The sequence below is a fragment of the Coloeus monedula genome (assembly GCF_965178545.1).
Source record: "Coloeus monedula genome assembly, chromosome: 6".
Lineage (NCBI taxonomy): Eukaryota > Metazoa > Chordata > Aves > Passeriformes > Corvidae > Coloeus > Coloeus monedula.
Window position 1 is genome coordinate 48,707,471 of NC_138786.1, and position 16,305 is coordinate 48,723,775.

A 16,305-nucleotide genomic window follows, 5' to 3' on the forward strand; every position below is an offset into this window, starting at 1 on the left:
ATCCAAACAAACAAGGGTTTATTAAATTGGTTCTTCAAGATCTTAGAAAACCTAAGCAAACACTTCTCAGCCAAAGCTGTGGCTGTCCCTTTGCTAAAACTGACTTGGTGATCCCATGAGTGACAAGGATTTTCATTAGCAGGCAGATGGAGGATGTGTTTCAGTACTGGATTTTAGGGGGCCTCGATGATGATTTTGGAATGGTATGGTGAGTGAACTGTGTCAGAGGCCAAGAAAGGAGGAATAAAACAGGCTAGAAAGAGAAGAAATAGGAATGCAGAAATGCTGTTAAAGATCAGCAACCAGCCGCCGTTCAGACCAGTCCTTACAAACTGTGGCACAGGCTATAAACATCATTGTGAAAGAGCTGAGATCACACATGCTGTCCTAATGAGTTACTGGCATGAGAAAGTGTTCACCTGTATGAGACAGGGAACTGCTGTCTGACTTCCTGGAAAAAACACGTAGGGCTCATTTTTTCCGTCACTGATTTGGATGTGTGCAGGCTGACACTGAGGACAGTTTAACAGCATTCAGCAGTACTTGCAGGCCTAAGGAGGAACTGGTGCCACCAAAAACAGAGAGGGAGGAGAAAGCAGGAGTTCTGGTACACAGAGTACAGCCCATGGGACTTCTCAAGGAAATACAATTCATAGCTTACCCTTAAGGAAGTGCAGCAGGAGGGTAAATCCCTGCAGGGTGTAAGTTTTATAGCCCAGCAAAACCCCATCTCTCCAGCAGTGGAGTGTCCTTTACCAGCTGGCTGGGTAGCACTGACAGGAGACTAAGTGCAACCTACTTCAGGTTTGTCCACATTTGTGAGTCAGCTTTGGAGAGATCGTTTCCTTATCCACAGAGCTCTAGTCCCTTGGCTGGGAGGACACTGTCAGAACAGATTGGTCTTGCATTGTGAAAAGAGCAGTAGAGGGGAGGGGATCACACTATTCAGTCCCATGTGCAACCCCATGTAAGACAAACATGGCAGCATGTGTAATAACAACAACCTAAAAAGCAAATTCTAAACAACTAGAGAAAGAAGGATAATGTGACTCAGGTGTGGAAACCCCATATTGGGCTACTTCAGCTGTATGCCAATAGTAAAGTCAGAGCAGCTGTGTTTTCTGAGGTGTCCATTCTCTACCACATTGAGTGGAAAACCAGCTCCTTGTTACTTTCACTCATAAGGCCACTTCTACCAGGGCACCCCAGAGTGGACTGTAGAACCATAAGTCTTTGATCAAGGGTCACACCTGCTTTCTCATTTTCTTTGGGTAGTTCTAGAGAGTTGCTTTCTTCTCCTGAAATTTTGCAGCTCAGCATTCCTGCACTTGGCCACTACTCTTTCAGTTTGCATGTGTGCTCATTTCAGTGTAATTTTTCTTGAGCATGTGATTCAGAATTAATGTGTTTGTAGTGTAGTGAAGGGAAATGACACGTACTCGTGATACTGGGAATGAGTGGCGGCACTTCCTTTGAGTGCATATCAGCTTTCTGAGTGGCTTGTAAATCATCACAAGCCCGGCGAATGGCGTATTACCTACCTCACTTTGCAGCGAGTTACTTGAGCGATAAGAATGTGAGAGAGCAACTGTGTGACATAAGTTCCTTCCCTTTCCACAAAGCAAACCAGAGCCAGTTTTGGCTGTCCTTGCAAATTGCGGAAATAAGAACATTCCACCTGCAAAACACAAACCCAACCAACAAACTCAAACTTCATTAGGCATGGGTCATTGAGTATCATGTGGGTGGAAGAGCCTTTGTTGTACTGAAGTCATAAGATATGTAGTGCAGGCAGGAGTGAGAACTGGCCACTGGTTAATGATTTATATATGAGGAAACCAGCTCAGTCTGAATTATCACTACTTGTTATGGAGACAAGTTTATTCTGCCAGTTGAAAGCCAAATTCTGGCTGTAGCCTCATGGTCACTTTACAAACCCCTGCCTTCACTGACTCCAGAGACCCAAGACAACTGGGAGAGGAGTATGGCACCATGTCAGGCTGGGAGGAGAGCTCATCTCCTGGGATGGTCTGCGAGCACTTGCAAGGCATGCAGCCTGCACACCCTCCCATGCACCCTCCAAACGTGCTGGATAAAGTATGGCTGGTGCTCAAGGGGGAGCTGGGCAAGGGAGCCATCCCCACCCTCAGAAGCAGTGACCTGCTCCAACCTTCACCGGACTTGCAGGGGAAAGAAATGCCCCAGATAGGTCAAGCTCCTAGTATAGATAAACTAGTATTACACAAAATGTTAATGTGAGCCTTATCACACATAAACTCCCCAGGAAATGAAGGTAAAATACACACATGTACCTCCAAGTATGGGCAACTGTACAACATAGAAACTGGGAAAGAAAATTAGCCTCTTGGAAATTAATTACATTTTGCTTTGAAGTTTTCTCTGCTACTGCCTGTATGTCACTAGTGTTTATGACCAGTAGGTGTGCCAGTGTCACTGATCCTCATTCACCTTGCTTTCCAAAGAGGTTACATAATTCTGTCATGAATACTTGCAGTGATCTTATATGAACACCACTAAACCAGTTAATGATCAAAATAAGCTAGAATTCATTTATAATTTTTGTTAGAAACATATTTATTTAAAAAAAACTTTAGAATAGTCCCTATTGGTGTATTCAATTGGTGTATTCAATGCAAATTGTTCACGAGCTGTAGAACAATGCAAGACTTAAAAGCTCATTTTCTGCTAGAAATGAAGTAATGTTTATAGGCTAAAGGGACAGGATGAGGGACATTGAAACTATCCATTTAAAATTATAGTACAAAATTATTCTTAAAAAAAAAAAAAAGAAGACTTCAAAATATAACATGTTTATTAACCTAGACAGGCTGCAAGTAAGAGTTAGGAAAATGACTGTTTAAGCAGCAACACTATGCAGCATCCTTCGAGCTGGGCAGTGAGTCCTCCTCCTTCCACCTGTACTGGCTGCAGGATAAACTCTTGGTATAAGGTGATACTATATGTGCTATACCTAACATTGTACTAAGAGGTTTCTGGTATCTAGTGCATCTCATTAGGTGACAGATTGGCTAGGGCATCATTTTTTGGAAAACTGATTCCGCGTTCAAACACATGAATGTTCCTCCCCCCCCATTTTTATTGAAGTGACTGTTAGTATTTCCCAAGCACGGCTAAAATGCTTCATACAGCAAGAGATCTGTCTCAGAGATCCTGCACACAGAGAGCATTCTTTAGGACTTCTACATTATCTTGGTGTGTCCTCCCCTTGCCTCTGGCTGTGCTTGATTCTTTCTTGGCTCGACCATCAAACAGCCATTGTGTCTATATCCTGATAAGGATCAACTGTGCTTAATCCTGCTGTGGGAGACAAGGGTGCAAGAGGTCAAGGAGCGAATTCTTCCTTTTCCAGATGTTGTGTGGGATGTCTTAATTTCAGAGCTATTTATAGGCTACTTGGGCAGTTATCTTTCTAAGGAGATAATCTCCTTTTTAATATTTTGTGTTTCTAATTGATTATTTTTGTCCATGTCAATGACATCATAACCAAAGCACTGAAGGTTAACTAATCAGAAAGTTCTTTTTTATTGACCTTCTGGATCAATTGCAATTTTATCCCTCTGTAATTCTCTTGCATCCATGGGTATGACTACACTGCTGTGAACCGAATGCTGTCACTTACACCATTGTTAACTCACACCAAATCAGACTGGGTAATTCCAAGTGAGCACAACCCTGAGGAAAGGCAAAGGGATACACTAAACCTCCCTGCAGGTAGTATGTGAGCAGTAGGTAACAGCTTGGTCCTTTTAATTTTGGTAATTTTAAATTTTCCATTTATACAGATGTATAAATGCAGTGAGAAATTTTGTATACATTATGATGTAAACCTCCACTTGGTATCATTCAGAAGTCAGTGAAATTACCTCTCCTTCAGCTCTGTGTCTCTATGAGTTTTGTTTCTTCACTGACCTGGGGTGTAGACTTGGGCTAGCAGATCTTTCTGGTCACTGTAGGAGCCCAGGGATCTCTGTTGAGCAGCTGCTGTTGTTTTGGAAGCAGTCAGGTTTTCTGTCCCCCTGCCCTACTTGAATGGCATCAGATGTCATGGTCCAAAGGATTATTTTTAAATGATGAATTATATTCCAGTATTCTTGGGGATACTGATTTTAATAACAAATCCGTGTAATCTTGGCGGGCCTTCTTCCTTTTTGTTTGTATGTCACATAATCTACAAAGCAAGTTTACTAACCAAAATGTTTCTGAAAAACAGGAATTTCTCATGAAGACTGGGGAAATCTGGTCCTGGATTTTTGAATTGTGTTTGTATTGTGTGTAGGCAGCCAAGAAACCCCATGCTCTGAAGATTTTTGTCAAAAACTAACCTTTGTAGCATGTTTCACATCTTGGTTGGAGAACATGTGCAGCAAGTTGCTGGTGAACAATCTCCAGACTAAGGTCCCAGTCTGAACAAACACATGCACATGCATTACTCAGAACACTGCAGAATCTTAAGGAAATCAACACAATCCCTCATAGGTTACAGACAGGAACAAGTCCCATGAATGATGTGACTATGCAAAGGCTTGGGTGTAGCTTCATGTTTTAACAAAACAGAATCAAGTGCCTGGGCTGGCCTTTGAAGAGCAGGAGTGAGGAATCATTCATGGAAACACATCAATGAATGTCTTGAAATACCAGAAGAAATTTTGAAATGTTAAAGGTTATCTCAGGAAATCTCAAAGAACCCAAGGATAGCACCCACAAAGAAAGAGATATTGCAATCATACTATTATTTATTTACAGAGGAGACGCTTTCAGCTCTACTCTAAAAATAATACATATCTGCTTACATTTACACCACCGACACTGAGATTTGAGACTTAAAATAAAACTGGGCTAAATCTAGACCTGAGGTGAGGTGTTTAATGGTCACTGACTTCAGCATAATGATGATCACAATGAACTCTCTCTGACTAGGGCCACATACTCTGTTTGCAAATTGGAAAAACCTCATCCAAGGTTTGTAAAGCCTAAGGATGTATTGCATAAACATGTCCTTATCAGACTTCTTAAAAAGCCTTGAGACTATCAAGACAACATAACAGATGCCATTTCCAGAGAAAATAGGGACCTAGAAGAGCATCTTTCACCTTCAAAACGAAGGAATTGTGGGGTTTTTGAAATCCTGTTTATGAAGCCAGGCTCTACCAGCAGGCTGGGCAACCCCTTCAGCCATTCACACCTAATACTTTGCTGTAAGGGTGCTTACAAACATGGCAATGCAATTTCCAGTGAAACACATTGAAAGCTTGCACAGGTGGTAGATGCATAAGTACCTGATGGGGAAATGATGACTCTGCCTTGGATATGAGACGAGCAATTGAGGTCAGTCAGGCCCTAGAAAAGATGAATAGCCTACAAGTGATTTCCAAAAAGCAAAATGAAAAGTGTTAAGTAGTGCCAGAGAAGAAGTGGAGCTCACTCAGCATGTGCTTGCAGTGCATGACCATAATTAGATCATTTGTCCAGGACAAACCCCAAAGGGAAAATGAGTGACCTCTGGGATAAGGGAAAGGGAATTGAGACTGAATATTTCAGGAGTTCTTAATTGCTGAAGTGTTTCCTATACATCCCTTTGCTACTCATATGCATTCCTCAATTCTTACACTGAGGTTACTGCATCATTATTTACTTCCTGGTGTAGAAGTTGTACCCAAACTCTCCCTCGTGTGGCTTCACCAGTATTAGTTGAGTTACCCAGGGGGATCAGCTTGCAAACCACTAGAGGGATCTCCGAAGTTTGAGCTAAGAATGGGAATAGGTGAGATTTCCACATCTGATGTGCACAGTTAAAATCTTCAGTTACACTCTGCACTGAAACAGGTGAGGAAAGAGGCAGGTGCAGATAGCAGTCAGCTATCACTGACATCCCCACACAAATACCTCTGGACCATTACACTCCCTGTTGCACTGACCCTTCAGCACGTGTCACCTTTCTGGGGCAGGCTTTCTGCAGAATCTCCAAAAGTCTAGTTATGGCCATCATCCTCAGTCTTCATGCATGGCACCTGCTTTGCGGTTAAGCTATTCAAAATTGGTTCAAAGACTTAGAGCAGCAAAAGGTAACGAGTGTAAATCACTTGTCTGGACTTGGGTCAGATGAGGAAACAGAATATGCTTGTGCCATGTTGTCTTACAGCTCTTTGACTTCCAAATGCAGAGCCACACTACCACTTCTGTAGCTTCTGTAAATTCTCTTGTATACAGATACGTGTACAGTGCTTTACACATACACAGGGAAGATTCTAAAAACACTTGTTATCTTTTCATTGAAAAGCATCAGTCATGCAGATTAACACCAGATGAGGGTTTTGTCCATCCAGGATAGAGATTTATTTTGACAATAATGCCTGTCAGGATTGAATAAAATTAGGGCATACTTTTATTCCTTTCTTTTTTTAAACATCTTTATTGAACACATTTTCATTGTGTTCTAATACAGCTACATGCTGCGGAGGATATTCAGTAGCATATTTTGTGAATAAGCCAGACTGGAGAACTTGCATGACCACAAACTGTACTGATTGTATTGTTCTGCTCTAGACAGAGAAAAATTAATATGCAAGTTCTGTTGATGCTGATACCATGTTTATGAGACAATAAAAGCTGTCTCTTCTGAAGGCTAAGTCAAAAAAAATGTAAATATGAATACAGGCCCCCAACCGAAGAAGAGAGAGCTCTGTAGGAATGGCCCTGGACACTACACTCAGTGATTGTGGGTGACCAGGTTCTCAAAAGAAGTTTAGTTTTAATAAAGTTATTGTAGTCAGAGAGAATCACCAGTTGAAAAGCAGTTCTGTGGGATCCAGGAAACTCTTGGGTGAAATAACATTTTGTTGTCTGTGTCAAAAAAGTCAATTCCCTAAAAATATCTCAAATAAGCCAGATGATAGGACCCATTCTACTCCCTCTGGCACCTAACCCAACTAGCATGAATCACTTTGTTCATTTATCAGAATAGCTTCTCCTTCCCAATCATTGTGATCTGTATCAAAGATTACTGCCATATCTGCTTTCTTTTACCTTTATTCCAGTTATTGCACTGGCAATAGGTGCTGTTCAAACACATAGTGGAGGGCAGTCTTTCTGCTGAGGACCTATGTTCAAACAGACATCACAGCTGACAGGCAGGACAGGCAAAGAGCTGTCCCTTCCCTACTTGGCAAGGGAACAGCTCTGCCAGCCTGAGCAAGCAGAGCCAGAGGGAAGCCACACACACCCAGACCAGGGTCTGTGCCCTGCTCTGGTGCTGGTCAGAATACTGGCCATTAACCATATGGTAAAACTCTTCATGTTAGAAAATCCTCGGCAGTGGGTTAGAATAAAGAATCATTTTCTGAGCAGACCTGGAATTCTGTCTGCTTTTGAGGAGTCCTGGCCTCAAAGAAGAACATGAATATAAGCAGCAGTTGCAAGTTTGCATTTTTAACTTTCATGCTGTAAAACCCTGACATGCATAGTCATCTTTTTTAATTTAGTGAGAATTGCTGTAATATTTGAGTCTGTGATAGTCTATTGAAAACAGACCCCTGACTAGGAAACAGAGAGTTTAGATGTTATAAACTGCTAGTAATTTATTATTTTGAGACTGGCATATATTTTGGCAAAGTTTAAGTTGGCTGGAGTGATAGTGAGTGATGAAAGATGTTATGGCGGTTGAGAAGTGGCTGAATTCCTTTGTTTCCAGACTTTTCACTTTTTTTTTAAGGCGCAGAATGTTTATATAGAAAGTGTAATACTGTTTTATGAGTATTTGCTGGACCCTGCTAAAACCAAGCATTCAAGCTTTACTCTTTTAACAAAGTGTTTTGTTATGAAATTCCTCTGGGTTTTGATGTTTCTGAATTAGGGTTAAATCAGGTTGGTATGTGGGGGCTGTGGGAGAACAGGCCAGAAGTGACAAACTGTCTGGTGTCTAACAGGGTGCGCTTCCACTCCAGGAGGTGATGTGGTGGTAAGAAGAGAGGATTCCTCAGCTGGACATGAAGAAGCCATAACATAGGGGCACAAAAAGGGGATTTTAAGAGAAGAAGAGGGGATTTTAAGCACTGGAAAAGCTGTCAGCATTTTAAGAGTTGGACACCTTCAGTGCAAGACCTTGCCTGTCCCTCGGCTGCTCTCTGGTCCACCAGAGCCTGCATGTTTCCCATGCTTTATTTCCATCATCTGGAACAGGAGCACTTTTAGTCCCATGGTTATAAACTACCATTCCTCCTTCCTGATCATCTCTATTTTTCCCTCCAAGACTGTGGTATTTGATGAGCCATGATACACTCAGGAAACAAATTCTTGTTTCTGATATTTCTCTGCCCATTTCCTCTGCGTTTATCTCCTCCAAGTCGGCTGCTCATAAAACTCACTGGCTTTCTGCCTTCAGCTTGGCCCACTAAACCCTGGAGTCAGTCTTCAGCCTTTTTGTTTTTACAATACAGGACAGAGCTCTGAGCCACAGCATCCCAGGATGTTGTAGCAGCAGAGAAAAAAACCTTTAAATCATTAAGAAATGGAAGCTGCTAAACTCAGTGTTTCATTGCATCAGGGCTTCCTTCAAGCTGAGTACAGGGAAAAAGAGCAGAGTCTCTACTGATTCACATAGCTTACTAGGAACAAGAGTCCGTTTTCTGACTGTGTCATGCAGTCTGTGTTGTAGTAACTTTCTAAGTCTTTATTCTCTCATTTAATACTCCACTTCAGTGAAGACTTCACATGATGCTGCTACTCGGCTCCTAGTTGCTCACATGATAATCTTTGTAAACTCCTTCTCCCAGGTAGCACTAAGCACTTCCAGTTCTCAAAAGACAAAGCAAAGATTATCCTTCCTGTCCTAGCAGTGCTAGAGAGCAAATAAGCCAGTAAGGAAAAAACAAAGCAAAAGAGCTTGTTTCAGACAAATTTAAGAACAAGGCATATAAACCCTCACCTTATTATAATAAAAGACCAAAGTGCCAGTGGCTTCAACACACATTATACCTTCCAACTATACAATTTTAATTTTTTTTCCAAACTGTTAAACATATATATAGATTTAGCTTAGCACTGAGAGGCCTCAGCTGGAATACTTTTCACAGTTTTGGGCACTGCACTTCAAAAAAGATGTGAACCAACTGGAGAGAATCCAGATGAGAGCAACGAGAATGATCAAAGGTCCAGAAAATGTGATATATGAGGAAAGACCAAAAGAATTGGGTTTGTTTAGACTAGAGAAGAACAGTCTGAGGGGAGACATGACAACAGTCTTCAGACACGTTAGACTGCTGCAGAGGGGTAGATAAACGGTTCTCAGTTTCTACTGGAAGTAGGCTAAAAAGCAACAGATTACAATGGAGATGAAGATTAGACTTTAGAAGAAACTTTCTATTGGTTACAGCAGTTATACCTGAGAAGACAATGCCCATGGAAACTGTGGGATCCCATTCTTTGAGACTGAGGTACTGGTATAGTCCGGTCTGCTTTGTGGTAGAAGCATGAATAAGACTGGTCCTGGTCCTTTTCAGCTATTTCCCCCCATGTTAGAAGTGTAGGAGAGAGACTGCAAGTAAAAAGAACAATTCGTATTTTTTGAAGGAATTTGGACAGGTCTGACCTGAGTGGTCTTTGAACAGGAGATTAACTGCAGCCATAACTACAGAGTATTACTATTTTGTAGCCATTACAAACTGTTTGCAACTATCACACTCAAGAAAACAGGGAAAAATAAAATTCTGATTCTTAATCTGCTCTCAAGTCCCTACTTATGCTGGACACTATTTTGGTAGTGGAGGCCTCTGTCAAAGATCTTGAGTGTAAATAAGCATAAAATCCTAAATGTTGTAAAACACACCATCCAGTGATAGATTTCTGTGGACTCTGTTATATGGAAAGATTTAATACAGAAAGGAACCCAAACATGTGACACTTTGTCAGAAAGCAAAAGATTACATAGTACAACATGTTTTTTTGGAATGAATTTACAATGAATTTTAACTATAAAATAGAATGAAAGAAAAAACAGGTGAAACTAAGACAAATGCAGGGTGAATTGAAACAAAGTGCTTGACTGATAATTCCAGAGATAACTGGGAATGCAAATTAGGACTTCTGAGGTCCCTAGTTTCAATAGGTGAGTTTTTTGTTTCTGTTTCTGCTTGTTTGTCTGCTTTTCATTTATAACGAAAAAAAAGGTTAAAAAAAGGCAAGATTGCAAAAGCCAGCTTTTCCCTCAGTTTCTTTGGTGCTTTCTGCTAAGCAGCCTTGGAGCTACAAAGGTTCACAGTCTTTCACATAGACTCATGCCCTAGAAGTGTTTACAGTGAGAAGAAGAGTCCTTAAAATACATGACCACATAGAGAATCATATGGGATCTGCTGACAATACATCTTCAGATGTCTGCATCCTGGTAGGGACTGTGCATGAAGAGGCCTCCCTGCTCAGACAGGCATAGGTGACCGGGTCTGTGGAAATAGTGATTTGGTCTGGAGCTGCTATATATACTGGCTTTTGAGGAGAGAGTTCTGCAGAGGAGGAACTGTCTCTTTTGGCTTGGTGTTTCCAGGGCACAAACTCGAGGTTTAGAAGGAGTACTGTGATACGAATATCCTCAGCCGGATGACAGAGCTTCCTCTGAAGTTGATGACAGTGTTAACAGTGATCATTTCCAAGTCCAACTCAATAGTACGGGGCCCCTTCACGGGGCGGGTCATCACCAGAGTAGCACTGATAGGTCCCGTTTGCTGTGCACAAAACAAGAGAAAGCAAGTGAGATTGCCAAAACTGGTTCCTCAAACCTACTGTCTCACTACAGTCTTCAAGCAGCCAAAATAGGTGTTTTCTGTTGCATTGTTTGAAACCACTGCAATTGATGGGACAGAGTTTCATTTCAGCATTTGGCTTCTTTTCAGTGTTTTGCATGAACTATCTATCACCTTCTACAGTTTGTAAAGCCTTTGGGAGCCCTGCACATTAAAGTGGCTATTGAACAAAGACACTTGCTATTGCCCAAGAAAGAAAAAAGATGAAAACATGGATTTAGGGTATAAACAAGTAATGATACCTGTTTGTTTGTTTGTTTGTTTGTTTGAGGTACTCTTTAGTTTGATGTAAAGGACAGTGTTACTGTGAAGCAGCGAACACCCAGAAAGGGTTATGTTAACAGAACTTGGAGAACAGGTGTTCTCATGTGGATGGGGTCCAGGTTTGTGGTACATTGTGTATGTTAGAGGCACAAACCTCACCCTCCAAAGAGAGCTTTGAATATGCGATAGCACTTCAGAAAACCAGTCCTTCAATAAATGGAAGCTTTGCAATATCTGACCAGAACAGTGGATTATGTGCATTTAAAAATCAGACCTGCTGATGTTAAAACCAACTGCAGTTTGTTTTGCATCGGGAACTTACGTAGACACAGTGGGTCCTGTTTTACCCCAAAACTGGGTGTTTGTTACCTTTGATCAGGCAAAGCCAACACAGCCATGAGGAGGTGCTGGGTGTGTTGCCCGGTCCGTGCCAGACTGGGTCCTGGTGCCTCAGCAAGGTCACAGTGTCCCTCCATGTGACCCTGCCCACCTACTGCCCAGGGAATGACGTGGTAAATCAATGGAACCAGCAGGCTTGGGCAATGGGGATGGGAGCTGGGGCTTCAGCACCTGCTGGATTGGCCCAGATGAGGGGAAAAGGTCAGTGGGATCGGTAATGACTTTGCAACAGGAAAGCTCTTGTGAGATGTAAATTATTGTAACGTAATGGGACCACTTGTCCATTCAGGATTTTGAAATATTTTCCTTTTCTTACAGTGGGAATCGGAGGTTCTTGAGAGAAATATGTCCTGGAATCTATCCCACTACCCATGTCCGTGAGGGATGGGAACCTTCAGTAGCCACAGAACAAGACTTAATGTGAGTGTCTGAGCCAGGTTTTGCCTAGAGCTGAAAATCAGCCTCCTGAGCGTCACCGTCCCTTGTGGATGTACCCCATTCTCTGCTGACACTTCTGAAATCTCTGCATGTCAGTGGTGTGGCAAAGATGACTGGGGAACAGAGAGATCTTCTGAGGAAAACAGATTTAAAAAGCCCAGGTAATTACATTTTCTCTAACAGTATCTACATAAAATGTGTGTTCTCAGTGAAAAAATTCATAACAAATGAAAGCAAAGAACCCAGAAAGTCAATTATTGACATACAGGGGTGGGGTTTTTGCTTACTTTTTTGGTTTTCACGTTTTTCAATTTCCAATGAAGAGTTTAATAAAACAGACAAGAAACACTGAATCTTTCAGTGACAATTGCTGGTTGTCCATCAAATAAAAAACAGCTTGGCACAATAGTTTCTCTTGAGCTTGGGAGACCTGAGCTATTCTTAGACATAGGTACAGCTCTGGGCTTTCCTAAACCTACTGTCTCTTAGGAGAAGCATGTTTACTTTGGGTAGGTTACTCTCCTGAGAGATCCAGCAGTTCCTGCAGATCAGCACACTGCTCTGCATGTCTGTGTGTAAAAAATGCCTCATACTGAAGCTTTAAATGATAGTCATGAAAAGCTTAGTTCTGCTATCAGGATATACAGCTAACTAATGTTTTCCCCCAGTGAGCGCTAGACTTACCCGCATGTAGAATTCCCTGCCCTCGTTCCCTGATTTGATTTGGAAGATGTAATAGGCTCCAGGGTAGCGAGTTGTTGCTTGCATCTGAAAAATGTCTGAAGGCACAGACCTCCCAGACACCATATCCATCACTCTGTACAGGATGGTGAACGGCTGATCTCTGCACCCGGGGTTTTCAGCTGGACACATGCAGCGGCTGATTGTCAGAGATAGAATTGTCATCAGGGGTTAAAATTGCTGTAATATTTGATTCTTTATATGCTAAGACAGGTGCATAAATAAATAAAGAATGTTGTTGAGCAGCTAAAAGAATCAATGAAACTTGTAATGAATTTTCTTACTTTTAGTATTCTCTGTTTTGCTACTCTGGCCTATATCCTGCCTCCTTTTTCTTCTAGGCCAAAATACCTTGGCATTTTCCTTAGATCACTCAAAAATGTGAACTTTCTTTGAAGCAGCTCTGCAGGTGTAGAATACTTGGTACATATTTGTTCTGATAGTAATTTAAACTGAACTGTCCCCAAAATAATATTAATAATTCACTTCACTGATAGTGCTGCATAAATGTAGTGATCTTTTTTTGTATACTACATGAAAACATACAGTAGACATCCTGGATCAAACCAAAGCTCTAACATCAAATGCAGAGCCTTAAGAAAGAAGAGGACAGCAAGCCAAGCATATGTCACTTCCATCAACAGTCTCCAATTGTTTGTGACTCAGGGAATCCTTAAGACAAAATATTTTCTTTGTATTCATCAGCTATTAATGCGTTTCTTAGCCATCAGCTTTTCCAGCTTCCCCTTACACCCACATGAATATTCGGCATCAACAGCCCTCTGTGGCCAGGAGCTCCACAGCCCGCTTCATCCCTCTCTGCATGGCCTCTTTCTGACTTCATCTGATGCTCCCAGCTGAAAGGAGAGCAGCCAGTCAATCCCTGCTCATCCTCCTCAGACATCTCAGGGCTTTGTATTTGACCCTGTTCATGGCTGAAGGGTTCTAACTTAGAGCTTAGTTCATCACAAGGAAGCTATTCCATACTTTTGATCATCCTCATTGCTTCTTATGAACCTTTATCCAGTTATATTTCTTTTGACAGAAGGGGAAGGAACTGCACAGTCTTAAAGATGTGGTACACAACAGCATGTGCTCCAAGGATATTCTCTACCTATTAACACTTGAAATTCAGATTGCTTTTCTGATCTCTAGTGAGTACAGCAGTTCATGGAACTAGAACAACTCTCAAATCTCAGTTTGGATGGATTATGATCAGATAAGTGCTCCTTATTTAATTTGTTAATCTGGTATTGTCTTTTTACTTTAAATTAATCTACACTGAATTTTATCTGCCATTTTTATTGCATAGTCATTGAGGTTTATTTTGCAATATTTTTCTACCCAGTCTTTTATCTACTGTCTTCAGATATGGTTGCAGACTTTGCCTGTATCATGGTTTATTCTTTTTCCCAGGTTGCTTATGATGGACCAAGTAGGTCCAGCTCAGACCTCTGCAGAACTTCCGTGTGAAACTTGACAATTTAATACTATCCTCTGTTTAATTTTTGTCTTTCAGCCTCTTAGTCTTCTGTTTCAGGGACTTTTCTCTGTTACTTAGGACTGCTTAACTTCCATAGTAACTATGTGAGGGTCTTTTCAGAAGCCTTTGGAAATGCAAAGAGACTGCATCAGTCCATGTGCCCTAGCCACATGCTGCTGATTTCTTCAGAGAACTCTAATAAAGTTGTGAGGCAGGATATCCCTTTATAAAAGCCATGTTGGGGGAATTGACATGTTGGGGCATGGGTCTTTTTGACTATTTTTTCTATAACCTCCACTACTGACATCAATTTCAGACAGTGCCTCTGGCATGGCCCCCATCAAGAGGCTCCTGGCATTATGAACACCCAGTTCCTTCCACAGAAAACACAGATGCAAGGAATTCACTTGGCTTTTATACTGACCACTTCTAGACATATGTCACAAATTAAGTGCAGTCCCATCTAGACATGAGCCAAAGCCACCAAACACAAAGCTCAGAGGTCAAGAGTGTCTGGTGCAAGCTGCTCTGCAAGGTCTCTGTAGTTGGGCTCTGTGGAATTTAGATACAGAGGATTCAGTTATTTCAAATTCCAGTTTAAGACTACCACCTCTAAAGGCAGGTAAACCCAGAACTGGACAAACACTATGTGTCCACTCTTCAGCTGCCCTAGTTCAGAAAGCAATGTAAAGACATGAATAAAGTATAAAGGAAAGAAGCTAATTATTTATCTCTTGCCTTTCTATAAAATACATGGGGCTACCAAGCAATTCCAGGTAATTGGGTTAGTGCAAACACTGTGGATGAAATAATAGGGACTGCAATATATCAAGATCAGTTTGGAACTGAAATATTTTGAGCCCCAGAAAATACATACAAAAATGTAAAAGAAATGGGCAATTTTTAGAAATGTAGGATATTTTTTTTTTGCTTGTTCAAATGATTCCCAATTGAGACAGTAACAGTGCTAACAGCCCCATCCAGACATATGCGATTTCTGGGCAAGGCGGATCAGTCTGTGAACTATTCAGAAATTTTAACCTTTAAGCAGTAAGAAACTCTTTGTATCGTGCTCTAACTATCATCTAATGCGTTAAGGTACTTCCCAGGCATAAGCTAGTTACCATTTGCAGGAAATATTCCTACTGATAAACAGGCTGCATTTGAGTATATGTGAAGTCAGTGAGTAATGTAAGTAAACGTCTCTTATTACATCACAAGCCTTGCTGTTTTCTCAACTAACTGACACCTGTTTTTCCAGTCTAACTTCACATACATCTGAGCATGATATCATATCATATCACACCTGGTGACCTGGTAAGGAATTGCAATTTATTTTTATAAAAGCTTACCAGTGGTAAATGCAGCAGCAGCATGTATGTATAGCTCTTTAGACAGACTTCATGGCTGTGTTGTAAAATTGCAGCTTATTTGGATACAACTCTCACAGATAGAATTTGCTTTTGTGGCTGTGGGTATGTTACTCACTTCTCATTAATCTGGAGATAAGGCTCCTCGCATCGTACTGGGTCTAAACATTTATATTCTCCTGGGATATTGAAACATGTTTGCTGTGAAGTGCAGGTGAAGTTTCTTGTTTCACATTCATTGATATCTAAAACACAAGGAATGAGAGAAAGGCTAAAGCAGGGAAATATGTATGAGATACCAATCCTACAAACCGGTTTCCATCTTAGGGAATTAGCCCAAAATTCATAAAACTCTTGCACCACAAGAGGTGGCCTTTTTATAACTGATCCCTCTTCTAAGAACAGTTTTTACTTCATTCATTTCTGCTTATTAGAGTGCTCCCACATGCTAAATGCTGCAAAAAAAACGGAAAGGAATTGGCTGCTCAAATGCTCCGACCCTAGAGAATGGGAAAAGTAGAGATGTGCAGCAGAGGGGAGAGCATTTGAGGTCTTTCCTGTGTAGCTCTTTCCTAGTCGATAAAGTCTTACTTAAAACAACACACCAATTCACCTCAGCTGGAATATTCACGTGATGACATTCTTACCAGAATTGCATAATTGGCCCCTACAAGTACTTCACTGTGCAATGCCAGGACCAAGCATCTCAATTCTTGAAAACCTCTTTCTAGACACAGGATCTATTTTCTGGTCCCCTCAGGTTTTACTCAGTGCAGGAATG

General features: G+C 41.3%; 1 protein-coding gene across 1 annotated transcript in view; it reads right to left on the reverse strand.

Annotated features, from left to right (window-relative positions):
- Nucleotides 1–10,152: 10,152 nt before the first annotated feature.
- FBLN5 (fibulin 5) overlaps nt 10,153–16,305 on the reverse strand; it is a 44,716-nt gene continuing 38,563 nt past the window's right edge. The window contains exons 9-11 of the mRNA XM_082284330.1: nt 15,643–15,769; nt 12,615–12,810; nt 10,153–10,751 (exon numbers count right to left, since the gene is read on the reverse strand). Of these exons, the coding sequence (XP_082140456.1) occupies nt 10,590–10,751; nt 12,615–12,810; nt 15,643–15,769 (485 nt within the window). The 3' untranslated portion in view covers nt 10,153–10,589. The remainder of the gene's footprint in view (nt 10,752–12,614; nt 12,811–15,642; nt 15,770–16,305) is intronic.